This window comes from Dama dama, chromosome 7 (genome assembly GCF_033118175.1).
Source record: "Dama dama isolate Ldn47 chromosome 7, ASM3311817v1, whole genome shotgun sequence".
In the NCBI taxonomy this organism is placed as follows: Eukaryota; Metazoa; Chordata; class Mammalia; order Artiodactyla; family Cervidae; genus Dama; species Dama dama.
Window position 1 is genome coordinate 33262568 of NC_083687.1, and position 26308 is coordinate 33288875.

Consider the following 26308-nt stretch of genomic DNA (forward strand, 5'->3'; position numbering starts at 1 on the left):
ATGAACAGAAAACCAGACCCTCTCCACCTTTTTTAGCACCTCTGAAATTCAGGTCTCAGATTCATCATCAAATAACATAATTTTCACATTTTCCAGAGCAGTGTTCTGGTGATAGATTAGCATATTTTCCATTTTCAGAAAAATTCTTATTTGGGGTGTTGCTGAGAAGGCTCATGAACCCTCTGAGCCTCATTTGAGCTAAATTTGTATTTTCATATGTATTTCTTTCTTCGCTACCAGCAGGATTCTTATTCCCTGAGGTTAGAGTCTGGCTGGTCTGTGGATACTGTTTCTAATAGTGGTTTTTGGGACAAAGTGGTCCTATCTGTGGCCTAGAGGCTCCCAAGACAATTTGTTTGTCTCTTGGGACAACGATTAAAGCTTAAAGGACTTCAATATGGCTTTGCTGATGGAATTTAATTATATATATGTATATATGTGTATACACACACACACACATATGCTTACATACACATATATGGGCTTCCCTGGTGGCTCAGCAGTAAAGGATCTGCCTGTCAATGCAGAAGACATGGTTCAGTCCCCGGGTTGGGAAGATCGATCCCCTGGAGAAGGAAATGGCAACCCATTCCAGTATTCTTGCCTGGGAAATCCTTTGGACAGAGAAGACTGGTGGGCTACAATCCATGGGGTCACAAAGAGTCAGACAGAACTTGGTGACTAAACAACCAACAACAACAACATACACATGTGTGTGTGCCCAGCCATGTCAGACTCTTTGAAACATTATGGGCTATAACCCACCAGTCTCCTCTGTCCAGAGGATTTCCCAGGCAAGAATACTGGAGTGGGTTGCTATTTCCTACTCCAGGGGATCTTCCCAACCCAGATATTGAACCCTCATCTCTTGCATCTCCTACATTGACTCTTTACCACTAAGCAACCAGGGAAGCCTATATATATATTTTATACAGGAAAGCCTATCTATCTATCTATATATCTATTTTTTTTTTCCCCCAAGCAGGGATCTAACCTGGGCCCACATCAGTGAAAGCATGAGTCCCAATCACTGGATCACCAGGAAATTCTTGGAATTTAATAATATTACAAAAGTTTGAATTTAGGCTCTGTGGTAGAGATAGCTGGATGCTTATGCAAGTTCTATTTTATGCCTTTTTTTTTTTTTTTTTAACTTACAAAGAGTTAGCATTCTTTCTGCAGTAAGGTATGATGTCTTAGATGACACGTTCAAGGAAGATCACAGAGTCCGGCTTAATGAAGCCTATGCACCTTGCGTCCTGATAGAACACTAGAGGCACATATTGAGGCAATATTTCTGGATCAGACTGTGTGGGTTTGAGCAGATACGACAAGACAGCTTTTGCCAAATTTTCTCAGATGGTTCCAGTAGAACTGGTGGTGACCCTTCTTGCTTTCTCATTTGCAATGAGGCAAAAGTTCCCTGCTTCTTAGTATTCAAACCCAGTTTGGGGAAGTAGTACAATGAGTTCATTCTTATAGATAAGAGAGTCCAAGGGATTTAAAAATCTGCCCTCCAAGTCATCAGGCTGGGAAAACAGACAGTTAACAGAAAGTAGTGTGTCTCTCAAGGTCGTAAAACAACTGCAAATGGGCGTATCAACCACTTTCTCAGAGTGCTTCCTGCTTCCTGACTCACTGGGAGATTTCATTTTTAAAATTCATCATCTATCAAAAAGCTTTGCTGCTGGAAATATATCAGTAAGAATGAAATAGTCCCCTCTTGTCTGGAGGATCCAAACTACTCTAACATTGAGAAGCAGTCTTGCGTTTCAGCATAGATGCTGAACTTCAGAGAAGGGGTTTCTAGGCACAACATTTTGTCCTCTTAACTTTACAGTTTCCAGAGAAATAGGCTCCAGATCTACTTCTTATCCAGACCTTTACATAAAGTCCTGAGAGAGAAATATATATGAAATGGAACAAGAAAGAATTCATTGATTTAACACAGTTTTATTGAGAATACTTTTATTGATTTACATACAAAGATGTTTATAGTAGCTTTATTTCTAATAGGAAAGAAACAAAACCATCTTGATTGCAAATAATTATAGATTAGTATTTAAGATTTGTGTTAGTTACTCAGTCATGTCTGACTCTGTGACCCCATGGACTGTAGCCCGCCAGGCTCCTCTGTTCATGGGGATTCTCCAGGCGAGAATACTGGCTGCTAAGTTGCTTCAATTGTGTCCAACTTGTGTGACCCCATAGACGGCAGCCCATCAGGCTCCTCTGTCCCTGGGATTCTCCAGGCAAGAATACTGGAGTGGGTTGCCATTTCTTTCTCCAAGGAATACTGGAGTGGTTTGCTATTCTGTTCTCCAAGGGATCTTCCCAACCCAGAAACTGAACCCAGGTCTCCTGCATTGCAGGCAGATGCTTTACCGCCTGAGCCACCAAGACTTGGTATTAAGTAAAAGAAGCATGTCATGGGACAATTATATAACAAAGCCCAATTTTCATTAGAAAAACTCTGTGTGTATGTGTGTGTGTGTGTGTGTGTGTGTATTTGCATAAAGCATAGAAAAAAATTAATATGCACTTAACTATAGTCTAAAGGTAGGAAGATAATTAGGGAAAGGAGCAGTAAACAAATTCACAAACTAGAAAAGTAAATCTTGGATCTGGGGTGAAAAGTGTCATTGAAAGGGTCATTACAATCGCTTTATAAGGAATGATTGGGCTCTTAGAGGCACTATGATTGGCATTAGATGTAAAAATGTTGAAGGTGCCATCAAGTCCCAGACCAACAGAGTGATCTGGAGAAGTGACTTTTCTCTGTGAACTTTATTTAGTCTCTCCCCAGGTTGCATGTGGGTCAAAATGAAATAAAGTCTTTGTATGAAAAGAGGTTGAAAACAGCCAAGCGCCATCCAGATTCAGCTTCCAGCTGTTCTGTGATGCAGACGTTAAAGATAAGGAGCTCAAGACCAGAGATCACACTCCACCCAGGTAGTCTTTCCATCAGTATCTTGTCTCTGGTTTCTCTAGGGGTTCCTTTTTCAGTTTCCAGTTGGGATGGCAACACCAGCCTCTCTTGACAACATTCTATGGTGTTGCATTATCCTTTTTGGCCTCTGAACCACTCAACTCTGGAGAATTATAAACTGTCTCCAGTCTTTATCTGCAGAAAAGGCCAGGGGGGCTCAGCCTTCCCTGCTGGCTCAGCTGGAGCCTTGGGGGCATTGTCCCCAGAAATGTGACTTCTCAGTCCCAATGATGAGTTCATCCTTGTACGTTCAACTGAGAGAAAGGATGGGGACAGATGGGTTCAATGGCAGATGGTCAGAGGGGTTGGGTGGTAGAACCAGAGGCAGAAGAAAGGCCGAAGAGGCCCAGAGAAGGAGGCCTGGGGGAAAGTGTAGATGTGGGACCCATCAGCCACACTATAGAAGGAGACATGCCCAGCTTCATAGTCCAAGAAGACCCCCACCCGGCTGGGGGGCTCACTCAGGGGGAGGGCAGTCCGAGGGGAGGTGAGGGCCTGGTACTTATTAGCATAGAGTTCCACAGCCCAGAATCCATTCTGAGGTGATTCTGTGATCCCCCAAGCCCTATCCACGTTTTCCTCACAAACCCCCAGCTCCCAGTAAGTCCTGTCGCCCACTTCCACCTCCCAGTAATGTCTCCCCGAAGAGAAGGACCTATGGCCCAGCACACAAGGGTCAAAAGAAAACCTCTCAGGTTTTTCAGGAAGATTCTGCCACAAGTTTCTCCGCTTCACACTTTGGTGATCTTCAGACAGAAAGAGTTCAAAGAAGGCAGTATTTGGATCCAGAGTCACATGAGCTGTGGAAAGAGTGAGAGAGAACAGATGTCCTGTCAACTCCGGTATCCCAGGGCCCTCAGTGACTGGGAAGTGGGGAGAAAAGAAGCCATTCCTAACCCATGAAGTTGCCTTCCTTCCTCCACAAAAGAGCTGGAGTGATAAGCATCTCCCCCAGATGTCCTCAAGATCATACTTCAAAGAGCTATTAGGAGAGTTCAGAGACTTACAAGGAGGAGATAATCCAGAGGTTCCAGGTCCCTGGGAGCAGGGGTGGCTAATCACAAACCCCCACCCCATCCTCTCATCCCTCACAGCATTTTGTACAATACCCTCTCATGTCACTGCACTATTATTGTTTATTTCATATTTCTCTCCTCTACCAGACCAGGACCCCAAAAAATAAAGACTATGTTTGTTCATCTTTGTATTCCTACTGTCTAGCATTGTCAGACTCTGCCTCACAGTTGGTGCTTAACAATATTTGCAGAATAAAGGGCTAGGGAAGGTCCTTGGACAGCCTCTAGCCGCCTCTCTCTGCCAACCTGAAGCCCCAGGACATTTCATGGATTATCTGGCCAGAGATTTTTGGCCAACTGTGCAAAACATCTGATCAAATGAATTTTTAATAGACTGTTCCTGAATCTCACAGGTTAGAAGAGTTGTATGGGAGAAATTTTTATGGGTCCATCAAACATTGGCTCCTTTTCCTCCTAGGTGCTTAGCAAGATGACATTTTCCAGTCCCTCTTGGGTATCCAGCAGAAGAGTTGGCTGCTTCCAGGCCTCACCAATAAGAAAACCTTTACACAATATTTGCATTCCTTTTTCTGCCATTTGCTGGCTTAGTGTAGAGTAGAGTGAGGCCCTAGGTCAAAATCTAGCAAAGCTCCCACATCCCCATCTGCTCCGTCCTGAACACTGAAGAGACGGAGTAATATGCTATTGTTGTGTTTACCTAATGAGATGCTCTGAGGGGAGAGAAGCTAGGTGGACAGGGTGGCCACATCTCCTCTAAGATGCACAGAACCCACTAGAAACGGAATGTCATCTGAATGTAATCTTTCTAGTTGTACCCTAAGGCCCATGATGCTGAAGATATTGAGTGATAGTTGCTCAGTCATGCCTGACTCTTTGCAACCCCATGGACTGTATAGCCTGCCAGGCTCCTCTGTCTCTAGAATTCTCCAGGCAAGATTACTGGAATGGGTTGCCATGAGAAGTAGAGAAACTCAAGAGAGAAAGTAGATGAGGAGCCCTTTAAGAAGGAAAAAGGAAAAAAAATATGGTATAAACTTCTGGAAAGGAAAAAGGTGCAGGTGCTGAACTGAAACTGGGTAATACTTGATCTTGATGTTACTTGGATCTTCCCTGGGTCTCCATTCATTGCCTGCCCAACCACTATTTGGAGCTGGAAGATGGAGAAAGACCACTAAGATCTTCTTTTATGGAGTTCTCGGCCTGATACCGTAAGAATCAGATAGTCACTCACCAGCATAGGACCGAGCTTTTTTCCAGTCTGTAACAGAAAAAAGAGAGGTGAGTGCTCCCTGGGGAGAGCCATACATTTCTTGGCCCTTTCTCTGTGCTGGTTGCCTTTCCTTCCCTCCTTGGCACCCTCATCACTCATCTCCAGAGCTTGTCTGGGCTCCTTCCCTCATGTTCCTAAAAGGGAAAATGTCTAGGAGGAAGGAGGCCAGACAAAATGTATTCTTCTGTTTCCCCTTCTTGTTTCCTAAGCACAGGCTCCAACTCCACTAGGATCTCTTTACTCATCTCTCTGCATTCCCCACACCGGACGGCTTTGTGCCTCAATAGCTGAAAGGCACCAGCTTATGCAAACACTCGAAGGCTGCCATCGCAGGGGACATGGTCCTGGATACAGGACAGAACTCTGAGGGATTCACTCCTTTCTTCACTGTGATCATGCGTTAGTCATTCCCACAGCCAGGCACCTGACCCCATCTCCTGCATCTTTTCCATGACCTCCATACACTGTCCTGCATGGAGTAAGGATGGCTAGCTGCCTGGAAATCTATCTCTTACTTAGCTAGTCTCTGTAGGAAACATGTCCTTTTCATAGTTAATATGTCACTTCTTGCTGTGATTAGGGAGTCCCATACACTTATTATTTATTTATTTTTGTACCCTCACCTGGGGAGCTGCCCGTGTGCTCTGGGCACTGTATCCATTATTAGCTCACAGCTCTTGCCTTGATCCCAACATGTTATTAGCCACAACTCATTAGCCATAAAACCCAAAGCCAGTTTAATTAACTATTCAATGTCTCCATTTCTACATCTGTAGGATGGAGATCAGACTAACACCTGCTAGTTAATTTATCTGGGGGAGGACCCAGACTAATACCTGCAAAAATACTGATTCACCATGCTGAACACCTGAAACTAACACAATATTGTAAATATATTATACTCCAATTAATAAAATTTTCTATTCTAAAAAAGGCATTTTAAATTACAAAAGGTCACCAAAAAAAAAAAAAAAAAAAAAGAAAGAAAGAAAGAAAGAAAAAGAAAGAAAGAAAAAGATATAGAGGAGAAGTAAGAATAGCTTATATTTCTAGCCCTGACCTCCTATATGGACTACACACTTGATTATCCAACTGCCTACTCTGCATCTTCACTTGCATCACTAACACCCTGTTTAACATTTTGATTCTGTGCTACCCCTTCCCCTTACCCCTTGGTTTTCTTTTGGCTTCCCCGTTGCAGAAAAATGGCAATTCCATTTTTATAGTTTCTTAGGCCTAAAAACCGTGGAGTCATCCTTGATCCACTCCTTTACTTTTGCACTACACTATCAACAAGGGTATTTTTACTCTGTTTTAAAAAGAAACCCAGCATTGAGGCCCCTCTCACCACTTCCAGCACTCCCCCTTGGTAAAAACCATCCTCATGTCTCCCCTTGATGTCTGCAGTAGCTCCCAGCTGGTCCAGTCATGTCCAGCTCTCTGCAATCCTATGGACCATAGCCCAACAGGCATCTCTGTCCATGGGATTCTCCAGGCAAAAATACTGGTGTGGGTTGACATTTCCTCCTCCAGGGATCTTCCCGACCCAGGGATTGAACCTGTGTCTCTTATGTCTCCTGTATTGGCAGGTGTGTTCTTTACCTCTAGCGCCACCAAGTCAGTCTCAGTGTAGTATCTAAAGTAACTTCTCAAAACATAAGTCAGGTTCAGTTCCCCTTCTGCTCAAAACCCACCGGCAGCTCCTTTCTCAGAAGCAAAGCCAAAGCCAGCATGGATGACTTTCAAAGCTGTGTGATCTGGCCCTCCAAACCCCTCTGATTCTACCCGTTCCGATTCTCCTGATCACTCCCTGCCTTCTAACAACACTAGCTCCTTTGCTACTCTTCAAACAAACTAGTGTGTTTCTGACTCTGGGCTTTGGCACCATGGTTCTTTCTACTTAGAATGCTTTTCCCTCAGCTATTCCTGTGGCTTTTTCCTCTACTTCACTATCACTCTATTGTATTATAATTTTTTAAATTGAAGTATAGTTGATGTACAATATTTTGTTACAGGTGTACAATTCACCACCCTATTTTAAACTGCACCTTCCAATGCAATATTCTGTTATCTCCTGAGTGCTTATTATCATGTGCCAAACTATGTATTATACTATTTCATTTTTTTTCTATCTTCTTCCACTAGAAGGTAGATTCTTTGTGAAAGGGATATTTCGGTTGTGTTCATTTCTGTGCCTAGGGCACTTAGAAGAGTAACTTAGTTACTAGTTAGTTACTAGTAACATAGATAACAGTTGTGGTTCTTTGTTGAGCTGATGAATGAATGAATGAAATGAATAGAGAATCCATGAGGGAAGCAGGAGAGTGAGTGATCCAGGACGAGAATGAAGAAATAGCCTCAGAAAGGGAAAAAGATGCCTGCTCTGTTGAAGTCAGAGCTTACAGATCAGAAAGTGCAGGTGCAGGTGGCGGGGCAGGAAGTTTGCCCCCCTCCCTTCTCTTTTTTCTCTGAGGTGGGGGGTTGCATCACCTTCGGAGGTGTGGGAAAAGGATGTGGTGATGAAGGATCAAAGCTAATGTTCACTGAACTTAGCTACATGCTACGACCGTACTGGGTGTCCTCCACACCTCTATCTCATTTCCTAACATCTGCTCAAAGTAATAGTTGTAACTAAATCAACTTCTAGGTGGGAAAAGTAGAACTTCAAAGAGGTTAAGGAGCCTGTCCCAGTTTGTCTGAATGAGTAGAACAAACAGGGTCAGCAGATGTGATGAACAGACAGAGGAAATGGGCACAGAAGTGGGAAAACGAATGATACATGTGGGGCACCGCTGGTGGTGTGGTCAGTCCAGTGTGGGGCGGCACGTGTCAGGGAGTGTCCAGGGATGGAACAGAAATTGGACTGGACCATTAAGGGTGACTGCATTGCGGGGATAAAAATTGCAGATTGGACTTTACTTTTTAATGTAGTGTTTCTTCAATTGAGTTATGTAAAAACCTCGGTTAGACACAAATTAATTTCCTCTGAAAATAAATCTTCAAAGTCCTGAGGGAGCCAATTAAAAAATGTAGCAATGAAAGTTAAAATCTGTCTTTAGATGGTTCCTTTGTCACTAATGCAGTTATGAACACAGCAGTTAGCTTGGAAACTAGAACCATTCACACAATAATTGATTATCAGGAAAAAAAAGATATTAAGCAGGTGATGTAGAATCTGCTTAGGTTGTGTTAGTTTTGACACAAATTGACATCAAGACAATTTTTCTTAGAAATTTGAAAATCCTTTTAGAATTTACAAATGTCCACCCCAGTAAGATGGCAGAAGGCAATGGGAAACCACAGATGGTTTGGGGCTTCAGAGGAATGTAATCAGATTTCTATTTAGCAAGTTTACTTTGAAACTCTAAACTATGGAAAACTTTTCACAGGCAAGGTCTTGTTTATGCTGATTGTTTTTTAAGATTTTTTTGTCTGTTTCTTAATATTTATTTAAACTAAAAGTCTTAAAAGGGAAAAGGGCAGCAGTAGCTCTTGAGGGAACAGAAGCAGCTTGCTGTTGAGAGAACTGTCTTGATAACCTACTCCCAGGGATCTGTGACAAAAGTAGAAAGAAAGATTGGGGGAGGTATTCTATGCCTGAGAAGGGGTCCTAGGCTAAGCAGTAAAAGGGTTTGCCCTGAGGGAAGGAGAGAAAGGAGCCCCCTTGGGTGGGTGGTGGTAGCATTGGATGGTGAGGGGAGGGGAGGAGGAAGGGCAGGTTGACAACAAAGGGAATGGAGTTCAGTGTTGGTCATAGGTTTGAAAAATCTTTGGGGCATCCATGACATATCAACAGAGCTATTGGGGTTATATGGCTTAAGTCCAGATGGTGCAAGAATGAGCAAGTCCTCAGAGGAAAGAATCAGGAGAAAGGCACTTATTAAATGAAGCAGATAAAGCCTTAGATGAAAAACAAAAATTCCAATTTACTCACCATCCACTTTCTGGGCTTTTCTCCAGCCTGAAGTAGAACAAAGAAACTTCATGAGATTAATGACACGTGAGAGGGTCTCAAATCGTACACACAGGAGGAGGAAGTACGCAACTTACGGAGCTCTCTTTGGAGTTGTTCTACAAAAGGACAAGAAATGAATCAGTACCGTTCACAGGTCAGGTTTAGATCCTTTCCTGCGTCATATGTGCAGTGAGTCTGGAGAGCTGTCCCCAAACTAGAAAAGCCAGGGCACAGTCAGGGTCCCAGGATCGGGGAAGTAAAGAGGTGGGGGTGCTGGTATTGAGGGAGGAAAGACTGAATATAAAAACCTCAACTTCTGGTCCTCTTCTTTCCCCTCCGTCCAATCCCTTTTCCATAGTCTTCTTTGGACCTCACTGCCTCGGTCTTCTGATTCCTTTACCTTTGGTCCAGCGTTCTTGATCTTTCTCTCGGCGAAGTTTCCAGATGAAACCAAGAGCAGTCAGCAGGAGAAGTCCCAGAAGAAGCAGGAGTGAGGTCTGAGCTGTTGCCCAAGGAAAGTCCTTCAGGAAGACAGTGCCCGAGCCAGAAGTGCTGGACATTATTCCTGCAGTGAAAAGCAGGAAAAGGCCAAGGCCTGGGGGTGCTGGGGCGCACACTTGCTGCAGGACTCCCCGAGGTGCCTGGGCCAGACCAGTAGCAGAGGGGCCTGGCTGGGAGAATGAATGACTCCAGCTCTGCCCCATTCTCTCCCACAGGATGGCTGGGAAACCAAGATACTTTGAGAGTCATCATGGAAAAACAACAACAAATAATTATAAAGGCTCTGGGTGTGTGTGTGTGTTAGTTGCTCATGTCTGTGTCTTTGCAACTCCATGGACTATAGCTCGCCAGGCTCCTCTAACCATGGAATTCTCCAGGTAAGGATACTGGAGTGGGTAAGCCTTTCCCTTCTCCAGGGGATCTTCCCAACCCAGGGATCGAACCCAGTTCTCCTGCATTGCAGGCAGATTCTTTAGTGTTAAATCAAGGAGGTCCAAATCACTCCTGAAATATGGAACTGAAACTGGGGTCTGGAGGAAGGGATGGAAATTGTTCCCTTTTCCTCAAATTGTGAGAAGAGATGCCTTCCACTGAAAATCACCCTGAACGTGGGAGGAATGTGGGAGCCCCTCACTTTACTTGCATTTGTTAAGAGAAGTATATTTTTGGTAGGGAAGTGGATGATGCTGGGAATTAGAAGCCCTGAGTACTAGTCCCACCTCCACTGCAGACTCTATATGTGATTTCAGCCAAGCCACCCTGTGTCCCTCTGCCTCCGCTATAAAATAGAGAGTTCAATAATATTACCTGTGCTATCAGTACCACCAGATCAACAAGCAAGCTGCGAGAAGAGAACTTAGCTATCTATATGAACTTTTATGCATGTGTTTCTTTTAAATCTCCCTTAGCACTCAGGCCATGCTATTCATTTAATTGCTGTCTAGTGGCTAAGTCACATCTGGCTCTTTTGAGACTCCACGGACTGTAGTCCACCAGCCTCTTCTGTCCATGGGATTCCCTAGGCAAAAGTACTGGAGTGGGTTTCTGTTTCCTTCTCCAGGGGATCTTCCCCATCCTTGGATGGAATCTGTGTCATCTGTATTGGCAGGTAGGTTCTTCACCACTGAGCCACCAGGAAGCCCAAATACCATTGAGTCAAAAAAAAAAAAAAATTAGGATGTAAACCTTTTATTTCTCCATCAACAAAAGGATTCCATGTAACTAAAGAGCCTTTCCAAAGAGGTTTTGCAAATTCAATGACATGTTTTATGTGCAGGAAAATTTAAATTAATAAAATAAAAGCTACCCATACAAGCCAGAACAGTCATAACTGGACATAAATATAGCAGCCTAAGGCCAATGCCATAAGCAAATTTCCTCCCAGTATCTGATGAATGTCATTGTTGTGAGTATTAAAGAAACAGTGAAAAACCAGTTGTTGTTAACCTTGCTAATACAGTAGAGTTTTTATTGACAAAATAGGTTCTGGAAATTTTTCCTGAGACTAAAACATCATGGTTTTTTGTTTGATTACTCATTACGTCTCACAGAAACTTACTTCCTCATTTGTGTATATTTGTCCTTTCTCCATAAAATTTAACCCTAGATTGTGTACTGTTTGTTTTGTATCATTTCCTAGCTATTTTGTACTGGCAATGGCTTTACAATTAATACACTGTATGTCCTAATAAAGGATAATTTTTTAAAAGGTAAATATAAAAAAGACTGTGCAAATAATTTATTTAACTTATTATTTAATAAGAGAACCAGTAAAAATGTTAAAAGTGGTTTAAATGAGGATTTGATTTGCAAAATCTTATATTCTCTGTCAGAGAAAAGTCATTTGCATCACTAAGGACAGGAACAATTTGTATTACTCTCAGTGTTCTGTAAATTAACATCTGTCTCTACAAAGTTGTAAATGATCTAGAAAAATAAGCAATGGCTTAGTCCTATGGAATCAGAGATCCCTAATGTGAGAACTACCAGACAGGGTTAGTATTTCACCACAGAAGAGACACCCAGTCATCTTTTTTAACCACTGAAAATCTTTCAGTGGTTATTTTCCTGGCCATTCTTTCTTTTCCCTAGTGTTGAGCATAAAGCAGTCAGGGATGGTTTACACAGAGGCAGCAAATATTTGTTAAACAAATCATTTCCTAAAAAATACTGCAAAGTAGTGCTTTTAAAAAAACCAAGAACAACAACAACAACAAAAAAGACCAAGAGGACTTCCAGAAATGATCCAGACCATTTGAAAAGAGGCTAAAAGGAAGAGAGAGAACTACACATGTGTACCACCCTCTGTCCCTTTAAAGACCATCCTCACCTGCATCCCTCCGCCCAGCAGCTGTGGCCTCACAGAAGTCCCAACCCTGGGCAAACGGTGAGTACTCAGGGACTCTGACTTGGCATCTCCCAGCGGGAGAGCTACAGGCCTGCTCTCCATGGTGCAGATGGGTCCCATCCTTGTCCGAGCTCATGACCCGAGGGGACTGCTCCTGCTGCTGCTGGATGTCCATGGGCTCCTGTCTCACTTGCGGGGAGAGGGAACCAGGAAGTTCACTGTTCTTCATACCTCGGCTGCAAAGTCAGTCATTCCAGGGTTACTCCCTGCCAAATGAGCTGCTTTCCAACCAGTAAGAGTGAGAAGAGGAAGAGACAGGTAGGAATGAAGGAAGGATGCTGGACCAACCTGAAGATGGGTCACACCTCTCCCTCAGGAGTCTGGGAGAACAGATACATCTGAGTCTGCTTTATTTTTGTCCATAACTCTTAAAATGTTTTCATCTCTATATATTGGTAGGATCACTAGGTAAAATACCTTGTATTACAGTTTGCTAAATCAGGGAACTTTAAACATAGGAGACTCTCAGTAACCATTTTGCAGAATGAATGAATATAGTTTTCTGTCTGGAGGTTTAGTGGGAGAAACAGAGAATCCAAGCAAGGCAGCAGGCAGAGAGGAGCTGGCCTGGGAGGCAAGGAAGCTGGCTTGAGTTTCTAAGCAGAGAGCACTGTCTGTTTGCTGTGGGCCAGACCTGTGCTGAGCACGGAGGCAAGAGCAGAGGAGTAGAGAGAGGAGTCGGAGGGCCTGGGCCTTCCAGGAAGCCTGCGGCTCACACCTGCTGGCCGTCTCCCCACCGCCAATTCTCATGCACTCACATTTCTCTGCTCCACGGGGTGACTCTGTCTTTGAACCACTTTGCGATTCAGACCCTCGGCTGGACCCAGGCTCCAGGGATTGTCCGCTGCCTGGTCTCTCAGGCAGGAGCACAGGCAGAGGCTGGGGAGTACTCACGGGCCGGATCTGCCCTTGGCAGGGCACCCTGAGAACTCCAGGTAGACGTGTCTGGTCACGGTGCCCCTGCCCCGATGGTGACACTGTCTATGATGGGGATGAACTCTGGACTGTGAACCCCTTTCCTCTACATTTATGATGTAAGATATCGATGTTTTCAGGGAGAGAAGCGAAGTCTAGAGATCAGCCTGCACAGACCTGAGTTGGTCAGTTTCGCCACAGCACTGCCTACTGGGAACGCATATCACCTGCCATGAGGCCTTTGAGCTCAGCTGCCTTGTTGGCCATATTTCATGGGTCACTGGAGAGAGGGCAGTGACATGGCTGGGGGACCTAGGAATGAAGAACAAGCTGGAGGCAAATAATTGTATGTTAAAACAGAACCAAAAAGAAAGCTCAATGCAGGATGTATCTGATACACATTTTTCACTTCTTTAGTCCTATAGGGATTTGCAGGATGGTGAGAGGACAACAGGGACAGGAGCTAGTGCTAGGAAGAAAGGTCAGGTAGGGGTGGAGTCAGAGAATGTGCGATTTTCTTTTTATCAGGAGACAACTTTCATGGCAGGCAGGCAAAGTGGGTAAAACTACAAAAATGATGCTCCAGAGCAGTTAGAAGCTGAGAAAGACACAGATCAAATGAGTCACCAAGTATTAATACCCTCAGTAAATTTCAGTGGGATAAATGCTCTGCAAAAGTCCCTTCCAAATCTGAGCCTCTCTCTGGCTGAGGCAGCTTTTTAAGGCCCACAAACCCAGATGATACCCAGATGTGGGTAGTAAATGTGTTCTTGACCTAGAGGCACAGCATTTTGGCTAAAAGCGCAAGTATTTCTAGGGTTATGCCATTTGGATTCATGTTTGAATCCACTTGTTTTGCTGGCTGTGTGACCCTGGGTGTGTTATTTACTCCTCCAAGATTCCTCCACAAAACATGTTGAACTGTAGTGATGGCTTTGCAGGAAGGCTCTGAAGATGGAACCGGGGTGTGTGTGTGAAGCCTTGGTTCAGTGCCTGGCACAGAACACTCGGTAAATATTAGCTATGGCTCTATTAGCTCTCACACCAATCAACTCAATACTGCGGTTGTTGATTAACATTCAGCTATCCCTCTAGATGGCAAATCCTTGAAAAGAGTTGTCTGGGCGGTTAATCTTTGTTTGAACTTCTCTCACCCTCCCCCAACCCCAATCTACTCCTTACTTTTTCCCATCCGCTGACCCCTGAGGGCAGATTCATCAGTCTTTGCAGTCTGGTTTCTGGAGGGGACCTGCCCAGAGGGGACAACAGCAAAATCCAAAGGGGATAACTGAGACTCCAGGGTCTCAGTCCCAACTGGGCAGCAGGTGACAGTGGCTGCCTCCCTGCTCTAGAGTCACAGCTCTGTTGGGACACTACTGGGGCTGCAAATCTCACCTGCTTGGAAAACACTCTCCCTTTTCTCCTTCAGACCCAGTAGTGATGTTCCTGCACTGACCTCAGAGTATGTCACTGTTCCTTGCTGGTGTCCCTTCCCTGACCTTTGCAAACGGTCCCTCCATTAAGCTCTCTTCAATTGCCTTTCTGGACTGTGCCAGGACCGTGACTGGTTTGGGCCTTTGTTGTTATTGTTCAGTCGCTAAGACATGTCTGACTCTTTGTGATCCCATGGACTGCAGCACACCAGGCTCATTTGTTCATGTCTTCAAATGTCACCTCACCCATGAAAGTCTTTGATCCTTACAGCGTCTCCCTCCTAAATCTTCTTCCTATGAACCTTCAAAACTTTTTATGTCAGGAGAGAGGTCCTGGCACTCCATTACCCTTATCAATGAAACCGTTTAGAGTCCAGGCTTTCTCAGAATTCATGATAGCACAGATCTCACCTAGTTCCCCTCCCTTTCTCCCTATCCTTTTGCAGCAGACAGTCCTGGCTAAGAAGCTTTAATGGATGTATCCAAGGTCACAACACAATTGGTTTTCACATTTTTAGCCTAGTGATCTTTCCCCGGGCCCATGCTACTCCTGTTTTATTCTGGGAATCTGATCTGGAGGACTTCTAGCAGGGAAGAGACCCTGGTCCTAGGTATGTGGAGGCAGGAATTGGCAGTGTTGCTTTTGCTTCTGGCTAAAAGATCTCCCACTGAAGGGATCATTACATAAATAGAAAATGAAAGCAGCCCCTGGTGGTACAAAGGGAGGTGACCCCCTGGGCACAGGAAAGAAATGTACTAGAATAGACTGGAGAGGAAAGGAAATGATGGAGAAGGTGGAGGGCAGGATTGCTGGCTCACTTCTGATGTGACTTCTTGCTGTGGGTAGCACCCTTTACATCCCATCATTAGTCTCCTTTCAAAATGCTTCCGTCTCAAGTCTCTCTCTTCTCCATCCTCTCCTCCTGTCTCTGCTTTGTTGTTCAGTTGCTAAGTCATGTCCGACTCTTTGTGACCCCATGAACAACAGCATGTCAGGCTCCTCTGTCCTTGCATCAAACCTCAATTTTCTGAAAAAATTGAGGATGAGAAAAGTTGAATAATGGAGCAAAGTCACTCAGCCAGTGAGCAGCAATGCCAGAGTGAACCCTGGTCTGTCGACCGCAAAGCCTGACTTCTGAACCAGTTTAGCTGTGCCGCAGGCCTGCCCTGTTGCAGAGGCCGCACATGCTGACCCTGACCCTGACCCTGACCTCAGCTCAGACCGACTGATTAGGGGGCCAGTTGGCCTTTGTGCAGGCTGGTGAGTCAGGCAATGAGAGCAGGAAAGGAAACTCCACCCAGCTGAGAAGTGTCGCACAAATGCATAGTTCCTTGGCTCAAGCCCAAAGGGTCTTTTTCTTGCCCAGATAGAGTTTATTAAAGAATAACATGAAAGGAATTTTTTTGTACTCCAAGAGAAGTGAAAGGCAAAGGAGAAAAGGAAAGATTTACTCATTTGAATGCAGAGTTCCAAAGAATAGCAAGGAGAGATAAGAAAGCCTTCCTCAGTGATAATGCAAAGAAACAGAGGCAAACAATAGAATGAGAAAGACTAGAGATCTCTTCAGAAAAATTAGAGATACCAAGGGAACATTTCATGCAAAGATGGGCTCAATAAAGGACAGAACTGGTATGGACCTAACAGAAGCAGAAGATATTAAGAAGAGGTGGCAAGAATACACAGAAGAACTATACAAAAAAGATCTTCACAACCCAGATAATCATGATGGTGTGATTGCACACCTGAAATAGATATCCTGAAGTGTGAAGTCAAGTGGGCCTCAGAAGCATCACTATGAACAAAGCTAGTGGAGGTGATGGAATTACAGTTGAGCTATTCAAATTCTAACAGATGATGCTGTTAAAGTGCTGCACTCAATATGCCAGCAAATTTGGAAAACTCAGCAGTGGCCACAGGGCTGGAAAAGGTCAGTCTTCATTTTAATTCCAAAGAAAGGCAATGCTAAAGAATATTCAAACTACTGCACAATTGTACTCATCTCACACAAAGTAATGCTCAAAATTCTCCAACTCAGGCTTCAACAGTATGTGAACCATGAACTTCCAGATGTTCAAGCTGGTTTTAGAAAAGGCAGAGGAACCAGAGATCAAATTGCCAACATCCACTGGATCATTGAAAAAGAGAGAGAGTTCCAGAAAAACATCTATTTCTGCTTTATTGACTATGCCAAAGCCTTTGACTGTGTGGATCACAACAAACTTTGGAAAATTCTTAAAGAGATGGAAATACCAGACCACCTGGGTGACCCGTCTCTTGAGAAATCTGTTTGCAGGTCAAGAAGCAACAGTTAGAACTGGACATGGAGCAACAGACTGATTCCAAATTGGGAAAGGAGTACGTCAAGGCTGTATATTGTCACCCTGATTATTTAATTTATATGCAGAGTGAATCATGTGAAATGCCAGGCTGGATGAAGCACAAGCTGGAATTAAGATTGCCAGGAGAAATATCAATAACCTCAGGTATGCAGATGACACCACCCTTATGGTAGAAAGCAAAAAAGAACTTAAGAGTTTCTTGATGAAAGTGAAAGAGGAGAGTGAAAAAGTTGGTTTAAAACTCAACATTCAGAAAACTAAGATCATGGCATCTGGTCCCATCACTTCATGGCAAATAGATGGGGAAACAATGAAAACAGTGAAAGACTTTTATTTGGGGGGGCTCCAAAATCACTGTAGATGGTGACTGTAGCCATGAAATTAAAAGACGCTTGCTGCTTGGAAGAAAAGATACGACCAACCTAGACAGCATATTAAGAAGCAGAGTAACTACTTTGCCAACAAAGGTCCATCTAGTCAAAGCTTTGGTTTTTTCCAGTAGTCATGTATAGATGTGAGAGTTGGACTAAAAGAAAGCTGAGCACTGAAGAATTGATGCTTTTGAGCTGATGTGTTGGAGAAGACTCTTGAGAGTCTGTTGGACAGCAAGGAGATCCAACCAGTCCATCCTAAAGGAAATCAGTCCTGGCTGTTCATTGGAAGGACTGATGCTGAAGCTGAAACTCCAATACTTTGGCCACGTGATGTGAAGAATGGACTCATTGGAAAAGACCCTGATGCTCGGAAAGATTGAAGGTGGGAGGAGAAGGGGATGACAGAGGATGAGATGGTTGGATGGCATCACCGACTCAATGGACATGCGTTTGAGTAAGCTCTGGGAGTTGGTGATGGACAGGGAAGCCTGGTGTGTGGCAGTCCATGGGGTTGCAAAGAGTTGGACATGACTGAGTGACTGAACTGCACTGAACTGAATTGAACATGAAAGGAATAATATAGTTTTCAAGTTCCTTCTCTCCTGGTTTAATCTACACATACCTCCCCCACATAGGGCTTCCCCACTGGCTCAGCAGTAAAGAATCAGCCTTCCAAAGAAGGAGACTCCTATTGAGGGTTGAATTTTCCCCTACGGAGGAAATCCTATGGACAGAGGAACCTGGTGGGCTACATACAGTCCATGGGCTTCCAAAACAACGACAATAACAACAACCTCCCACACGGGTTCTTACTCCTCTCCCCTTTCTCCTTTGCTGCCCCTGTTTCTAGCATCTTTGAAATGTTTCTTCTCTGGAGTTTGTCAGACTTGGGTCACAGGAACAGAAGAATCTGGCCGAGATGCTAGATCTGGAGAAGTCAGGCAGGGGGATGCCCAGAATTCTCCCTTCCCCACCAGCAGAGCGAGGTTCAGCTGTATATCCAGCAAACATGGTTGCTGAGACAGGAGAATGGAAAAGCTAGGGTGGTGAGGAGGTCTAGAAATAGGGAGAGTGTGGAAGTAGCAGAGGCCAGGCTGGAGAACTGTCCCAGAAGGATCCCAGGAGCCTGGGGAGGATAAAGCCCATCAACAGGAGCCTTCTTGATCCCTTTAAAACCTTAGATCAGGTTTATATCTAAACCTTAGATATAAAACTTTTATATCCTTCCTTCTCAAAGTTTAGGTTGAGAAGCAGGTAAGTTCACTTAATAAGCATACCTCGTTCGCATGCCAGGTATTGTGTTAGGAGCCAAGGTTGCAATAAATTAAACAGAGGTCCTGCTGGCTGGGAATCCACAGCCAAGTCATTCAGACAGCAAATAATTACTATTTCTCATGTGCCTGCAGTCATGTTAAGTGGTTTACACACATATGAACTTGTGCGTCCTTACATGAACCCTGGGAGGCAGGCACTATCACCCTCATCACCCCCATCCTCATCATACTAACTTTACAGATGCAGGAAGTAAGGCAGAAAGAGATTCAGTGATGTGTTACAATTAGAGAACCGTGACTCTAGACTTTGAAATTAGGCTGTTTGGCCCCAGGTCTGCTGGGGGCCAAACAGCACAGACCAAGGAGAGCAAGGTGTTGGTGCTCTGATGAGGGAAGTGATGGGAAACCCAGGGAGACTTTCAGGAGGGGGTGGTCTCTGAGGTATGAATTGGAGGAAGAGAGATCCAGTGGCTAATAAGGTTAACACCCAGGTCAAATTTGAATTTCAGGTAAACAACAAACAATTTTTTGGTTAATATGTCCCATATATGCATGAAATAAATTTAAATAGGCGTCCTGGATTTTTATTCACAAAATCTGACAACAGTACCCATCAGCCAGATGTTTGCTTGGATAAAGACTACTTGTCGGGGGTTGAGGATTGGAGGAGATGAGATCGAAGAGCTGACGGGGGCAGGTCACCGAGGGCCTCGGACTCCATGCTTAGCATTTTATACTTTATTTTCACAGAAGGATGTAGAAGGAGAGGGGTTAGAAGGACCAGATTAAATGTATGCTTTATGAGAGTCTCTTAGGATAAAACAGTGAAGGCAACAGGAAGTAGGAAAGCTATCGTAACAGCTGCAGGAGAGATTCCAGTGCCTCAGATGGCGACCAGGGGGCTGAAGAGGAGAGGGCGGGTCCAAGAGGGAGTAAGGAGACTAGGGTTGTTATGGAAAAAAAATGAGAATCCGGAGTCGCAAAGCACAGCTCGGAGGACACTCAAAACAGTGGAGTACAGTTTATTACGCCAGCGGGTCCAAGGACTATCGGTTCCCAACAAGGACCCCGACGATTCCGAGACTTGGTTCTATACCCCTTCACTACGTGACTGGTTACATGTTAGCAACTTCTTTGATGTATAGGACTTAGTTTTGCAACATGCAGGTGCAGGGAGAACTAACAATTAAGGTTAAAAGGGGAACAATGATTATACCTCAAGAGGGATCTTTTCATTGTTAGTCGAACTGGGGAAGCCTGCTCTTAACTCCAATCTTTTTTTTGGAAATGTTTGCCCTCTGGGGGGAGGGAGGTTTCCAAGGAGACCTGGTCTTTCTTTAACGATGGTTTCCTCATTCTTAGGCAAAGTTCACATTCAGGCCCAGTTCACATCCTGCCTTAAGATGGCTGACAGGCCTCAAGATGGAGTTCCTCCTGCCCTCCCAATAACGGCCCCAACATTTCCCCTTCTTGATGGTCATCTTATCGTTAATGATGGGTGTCAGTCATGGGTAAGTACTGCATATGGGGACTACGAAATTGTAGCAAGGCTGATAGCCTAGAGGTTACACATTGAGTTATACATTAGAGAAATACAAGGCCCAAAAATTAATGATATAATGATTAACAAAATAATTATAAAAAATTTTTTTACCAATCACCTTTGATCCAAGAAAATACTGATGACCAAAAAGGAAGATTATCAGTAGACATAGATTTCACCTGGTTTTTTATATAGTTAAGAGTGGCTGATACATTGCTGGATAAATCAGGAATATACACACATTATTTAACTTTAATTATGGCACAGGTCCCTCCCTGGGCAGCTGTAAGTATCTGATTTTGAATCACTACCTTTCTCGTTTGTATTTGTTCCTCATTTAGAGCTTAAATTGCCTTTTCATTATCCAGGAGGTCTGTTTTGTGAAGTTAGTTAGAGCCTCTGCTCTAATCATAATGTCTGTTGTCCCTATAGATGGTATGATTCTTAAAGAGATGGGAATACCAGACCACCTGACTTGCCCCCTGAGAAATCTGTTTGCATGTCAAGAAGCAACAGTTAGAACTGGACATGGAACAACAGACTGGTTTCAAATTGGGAAAGGAGTACATTAAAGCTGTATATTGTCACCCTGCTTATTTAACTTATATGCAGAGTACATCATGTGAAATGCCAGGATGGATGAAGCACAAGCTGGAATTAAGGTTGCTCGGAGAAATATCAATAACCTTAGATATGCAGATGACACCAGCCTTATGGCAGAAAGTGAAGAACTGAAGAGCCTCTTGATGAAAGTGCAAGGAGAGTGAAAAAGTTGGCTTAAAATTCAACATTCAACAAACTAAGATCATGGTCCCATCACTTCACGGCAAACAGATGGGGAAATAATGGAAACAGTGAGAGACTTAATTTTTTTGTGCTCCAAAATCACTTCAGATGATGACTGCAGCCATGAAATTAAAAGACTCTTGCTCCTTGGAAGAAAAGCTATGACCAACCTAGACAGCACATTAAAAAGCAGAGTCATTACTTTGCCAACAAAAGTCTGTTTAGTCAAAGCTATGGTTTTTCCAGCAGTCATTTATGGATGTGAGAATTGGACTATAAGAGCTGAGCAGCAAAGAATTGATGCTTTTGAACTGTGGTGTTGGAGAAGACTCTTGAGAGTCTATTGGACAGCAAAGAGATCCAACCAGTCAATCCTAAAGGAAATCAGTCCTGAATATTCATTGGAAGGGCTGATGCTGAAACTGAAACTCCAATACTTTGGCCACCTGATGTGAAGAACTGACTCATTTGAAAAGATCCTGTTGCTGGGAAAGATTGAAGGTGGGAGAAGGGGACGACAGAGGATGAGATGGTTGGATGGCATCACCAACTCAATGCACATGAGTTAGAGTAAACTCCAGGAGTTGGTGATGGACAGGGAAGCCTGGCGTGCTGCAGTTCATGGGGTTGCAAAGAGATGGACATGACTGAGTGACTGAACTGAACTGATAGATGGTATGAACAAGGCAGCTATATAATCATAGCATTTAAACACAGACCTTACCAACATGCATGTAAGTAAGGCAAATTTACTGGGGCTTGTTGCAAGGGTGGCTTAACAATTCCATGAGCAAAGGCAAATCATAACGTAAGGCGGCCTACCCAACCGACTGGAAGCCATGGCCATAGGTTTGATCCACATAGCCATTGAGTGCTGTTAAGGGTGCCATCTAATCCCAGGGTTGTACTTCCAGTCTGAGCCAGGCCAGCCGGCTGATAAATCTGGGTCATAAGTGACCTCTAATATTTGTTCACATTGCTCAGAGGACAAATATCCCACATATTTCAATTATTTTTGATCTATGGGATGGTCACCAAATCCAGCTTTTTGTTCCCTTTGTTCCCAACAGATAGGGGCAGGGACAATAGGTTGACCTTTTTCTGGGGTCAACCAAAAATATTCGTTCCATATCTGGTAAAATTGTTCAAACTACCTGATGGATTGGCCCTTCTTACTGGCCATTGAGTTCTAATTCTTTTTATCTTTTAAGTAAAAGGTATAGGCTTTGGCCACTTTTGTAGGGCTTGCATTTACCTCAAATGTTACCCCATGGCCTTGATCAATTTGGTTAAAGTCCAGGTTATGCCAAGTAAGAAGCGGCAGGTTGTGAGTTACCAAGGAAGCAAATGCTTCTCATTGCTGTCTCAAAAACGAACAGAGGGAGCTAAAGTCCCCTCTGCATAGGGGAGACACCCACCAAGGAAGTCCATCCATCACTGACAAAGGCATGGCCCCACAAACCTAACAGTTAGAAGTATTATGGAAGTTTGCATACGAGTGGGCCCAGGACAGGAACACAGTATCCTGAGTTTGCAGTCCCGGTAGGGTCATCGTGCTGATCAGGAACAGCAGAATTATTCTCAGTGGCTCCATCCTGAATCTGTGGTCACCAATGGAAGACAAGTCAGGTCTTCAATGGCTCCTCTGAGTTAGAATGGGTGGTCCAATGTCCCTTTTCCTCTGCTGCTGCCTTGAGCCAGGTGTGGTGAATCTAGGGAGTAATACCTGCAATTTTAACTGCAGAGGGGTGGTTAGTACAATTGTGTATGGTCCTTTACAGGCGCGGGACAGCGTCTGTTGATTCCAATCCTTTACCCATACTAAATCTCCCGGTGAGTATGGGTGTACAGTAATGTCTAGAGAAAATGGAATGCTTTTTTGAACATAAGGGGTGATGTCATGGATCACCTTTCCCAATTGTTCCATTGCCGTGACACCTCCATCCCTCCTTTCTGTAATAGATTGCCTTTTACTTCCCGAATAAGAGGGGGAGGCCTCCCGAACGTTACCTTATAGGGAGAATACTGGGGGTGGGGGGGTGTCATTCTGATCTTCTTTAACCCTAGTGGCAGCATATCCATCCAGGGGGCTCCAGTCTCTTGCACCCATTTTGCCAAAGTTACTTTGATGGTCGGGTTTATTTTCTCAACCATCCCTGAACTTTGTGGTCTATACGCTGCATGTAGTTTCCATTTGATATTCATTGCTTTGCAAACCAATTGGAATAACAGCCACAAATGCGGGCTGGTTATCTGATCCTATACTCAGAGGGAACCCAAACCTAGGAATAATGTCTCTCAGCATGCCTCGGGCCACTTCCTTTGCTTTCTCAGGCCTGGTGGGATATAAAGGTACCTACCATCACCAGTAAATATTTGTATCCTCGGCATGGCTTTACCTCAGTGAAGTCCAGGTGTTCAAATGGTGTGGTCCCCTTTAACTGTATTCCAGGAGGGGCTGTTGCCTTGGAGCCGGGTTATTCCTGGCACAGGTTACCCATCGTCAGCTTGCATGTGCACACAAAGCTGTTAGACGTGGTATGACACCATAGCGGGCTAAAATTCACAAGTCTTGTCTTTTTCTAAATGGGTGGACTGATGGAAGTCCATAACTAGTTGAAAGGCCAACCTAGAGGGGATGAAGAATCTCCCACCCGGGAGCTCCCACCATCCGTCCTCCCGCAGTGTTCCTGTTCGGTCTGCACCCAGGCGGTTTCTTCCTTGTCACAGACTGGGGCCGCTTGGCCGGTTAGTAGGCTAGACGCCACAGGTGTCTCCGTAGTTTGGTTGCTATGTTGTCCTGGGCAGCTGCTTGTCTGGCTGCTCCATCAGCCGAAGTTCCGTTTCGCCTGTGGTGTGTCTGCCCTCTGGTGGCCCTTACAGTGCATTACTGCCACCGCAGCAGTTTCCACACTGCTTCCCCCAGTAACAAAACTTCCTCTGTATTTTTTCTCTCTTTGCCAGTTGCAGTCAATAGCCCCCTTTCTTTATATATGGTCCCGTGTACATGTAAGATAGCAAAGGCATACCGTGAGTTCGTGTATATATTTACCTTCTTACCTTTAGCCAATTTCAGGGCCCCGTATGAGAGCCCAGAGCTCCGCTGAGCCGACCAGTATGAGGGGAGTCGTCCTGCTTTGACTACTGAGTCTGTTACCGCGTATCCAGTTTTCCTGTGTCCTTGTTCCAAGTAGCCGGTCCCGTCTGTGTAGTAAGTCTCATCTGGTTGACTTAAGGGGATGCCTCTGAGGTCTGGTCGGCTAGAAAAGACTTCCTCTAGCATCTCCTCACAGCTGTGGCTGGGAGTGCCTTGGCTCACCGGTAAATAAGTTGCTGGGTTTAAAGTCTGACAGGGTTCCACCCTTAAGCTGGGGATTTTGGTATAAAAGTTCTTGGTAATGCAGCATCTGAGAGGTGGAAAGCCACCTTGCCCAGGCCCCATTAGGAGAGTGACGATGGCATGTGGCACTTTTATTATAATAGTGTGTCCCATAGTTTGTCAGCCTCTCTCATTAAAATGGTGGCAGCTGCCACTGCTGTCAGACAAGGGAGCCACCCAGAGGCTACAGGAGCCAACCTTTTGGGTAAAGAAGCCACAGGTCGCTACCGTGAGCCTATTGCTTGTGTCAGCACTCCCATGCTACTTGTTCTTTCTCATGGACGTATAAAGTGAAAGGTTTGGTTAAATCAGGGAGGCCTAGTGTGGGGCCCTTTACAGTTCTCTTTAATAGCTCAAAAGCATGATTCGGTTCTGGACCTCAAATTAGAGAGTCATTCCTGGGGCCTTTAGTGGCGGCACACCAGGGTTTAGCTATCTGTGAAAAGCCAGGTATCCAAATCCAGCAGAACCCCACGGCTCCCAAAAATTCTCTCACTTGCCTTTTGGTAGTAGGCTGGCTTATCTGATTGATCTGTTTCCGTTCTAAGTCCAAGGCATGCCTCCCCTCCTTAATAACAAATCCCAGGTGCTTTACCTCAGTCTGGCAGATTTAGGCCTTTTTTCCATGACATCTTATATCCGGCCTGTTCTAGCAGGCCCAGGAGAGTCTGAGTTCCTTCCCAGAACTGAGTACGAGTCTCTGCCATCAGAAGTAGGTCGTCCACATATTGCAGGATCTGGCACTTAGCATCTGATGGGAAGGAGAGGAGTTCTGTTGTCAGGGCTTCCCCAAATATTGTAGGAGAATGTTTGAATCCTTGTGGCAGCTGAGTCCAAGTCATCTGGGTCTTTCAACCCATCCCAGGGTCCTCCCATTCGAAAGCAGAAATCTTTTGGCTAATTGGAGCCACTCTTATACAAAAGAAACCATCTTTCAAGTCCAAGCAGGTAAAATACTGAAGAGGGTGAGGAGAAGCTGGGCTCTGTCATCCCATACTGGATGGTGGGTCCTAAAATAGTCTCTGTTAGGTGAATTGTGCCCTGCGGCTTCTCAGAATACAGAGGGACATGCCTTTGCTAGTTCAAGAGATCCATGGTGGAGAACGTCTGTAGTAAACAGCAGTGGGGCCAGGTTGGATGTGCTCGACTGGCCCCATCTACGGTGCCTCTTGGACCTCCCGGAGAGGCACCCGCAAAACCTCTCTATCTTGTGACTCCTTAGTAGACCTCAGCTGCCTCTGAACACTTGGCTCTCCCTTTGCCCCCTCTTCTAGACTGGGGAGGAATGGGTATAATGCTGGCGCAGTTGCTCCCACCATAGTCAGTGGAACAGTAGGAGGGAAGGGAGCCTCTTCCACTGGTGGAGATGGGGGAGGAAAATCTCAAGGGGGATATCTTCATTGTTAATCTAACTGGGGCAGCCTGACCTTAACTCCAATCTTGTTTTTTGATGCGTTTGCTATCTGTGGGGAGGGAGGTCTCCAAGGAGACCTGGCTCTTCTTTAACAATGGTTTCCTCATTCTTGGGCAAAGTCCAGGCCCAGTTCATATCCTGCCTTAAGATGGCTGACAGACCTCAGGTGGAGTTCCTCCTGCCCTCCCCATAGCGGCCCCAACAGGGTGACTTCAGAGGGCACGGGATCCATACTCGGTAGGGGCCACTCTTGGTTTAAGACTCTGCTGTTGCCATCTTGAAATTCTTAATAAGTTTATCTTTATATATTTTAAGTGAAGTCCAATGGGCCACCTGAGCAAGGTCATGAGGCGGGGTATGTGCACAGTAAGTGTGTCCACTGTTTCGGCAGCTCCATTCGAGTTATTTATAATGCCCCATGAGCACAGAATTCCAGGGGGGCCACAATGTGGGGGAGTTCAGCGAGACTGAGTGAGTATGAGGTCGGCTAGTTGCACAAACAACTGAGAAAATGAGGTGCTGACCATGCTTCCCTTTTGATCCAAACTTTGCTTCCCGTGCGAAAAGAAGCCAATGAAGTCCTAAGAAACACAGTCCTATCGTACCCTTTCATGTGCTACTTCCTTGTATTTGCCAACCATTTATGCTGAAGATGGTGAGGGAAATGGCAACCCACTCCATTATTCTTGCC

General features: G+C 44.8%; 1 protein-coding gene and 1 pseudogene across 1 annotated transcript; both read right to left on the reverse strand.

The window, feature by feature from the left end:
* Positions 1-1196: 1196 nt before the first annotated feature.
* On the reverse strand, positions 1197-2431 carry LOC133059310 (small ribosomal subunit protein uS14-like; annotated as a pseudogene).
* LOC133059818 (butyrophilin subfamily 1 member A1-like) lies at positions 2021-13132 on the reverse strand. The gene is made up of 7 exons (XM_061147405.1): positions 12918-13132; positions 12082-12288; positions 9652-9972; positions 9347-9367; positions 9231-9257; positions 5258-5284; positions 2021-3789 (listed from the first exon to the last, which is right to left on the reverse strand). The coding sequence occupies exons 2-7, from the start codon at positions 12272-12274 to the stop codon at positions 3272-3274; spliced, it is 1107 nt and encodes a 368-aa protein (XP_061003388.1). The 5' UTR covers positions 12275-12288; positions 12918-13132; the 3' UTR covers positions 2021-3271.
* Between the last annotated feature and the right edge of the window lie 13176 nt (positions 13133-26308).

Excerpts from the sequence above, each read along its gene's own strand:
- LOC133059818 (XM_061147405.1), bottom strand. The coding sequence starts at position 12,274 with ATGGACATCCAGCAGCAGCAGGAGCAGTCCCCTCGGGTCATGAGCTCG. Across the intron at positions 9,973-12,081 it reads TGCTGGGCGGAGGGATGCAG|CCATCCTGTGGGAGAGAATG; the intron begins GTGAGGATGGTC and ends TTGGTTTCCCAG. Across the intron at positions 9,368-9,651 it reads TCAAGAACGCTGGACCAAAG|AACAACTCCAAAGAGAGCTC; the intron begins GTAAAGGAATCA and ends GTCCTTTTGTAG.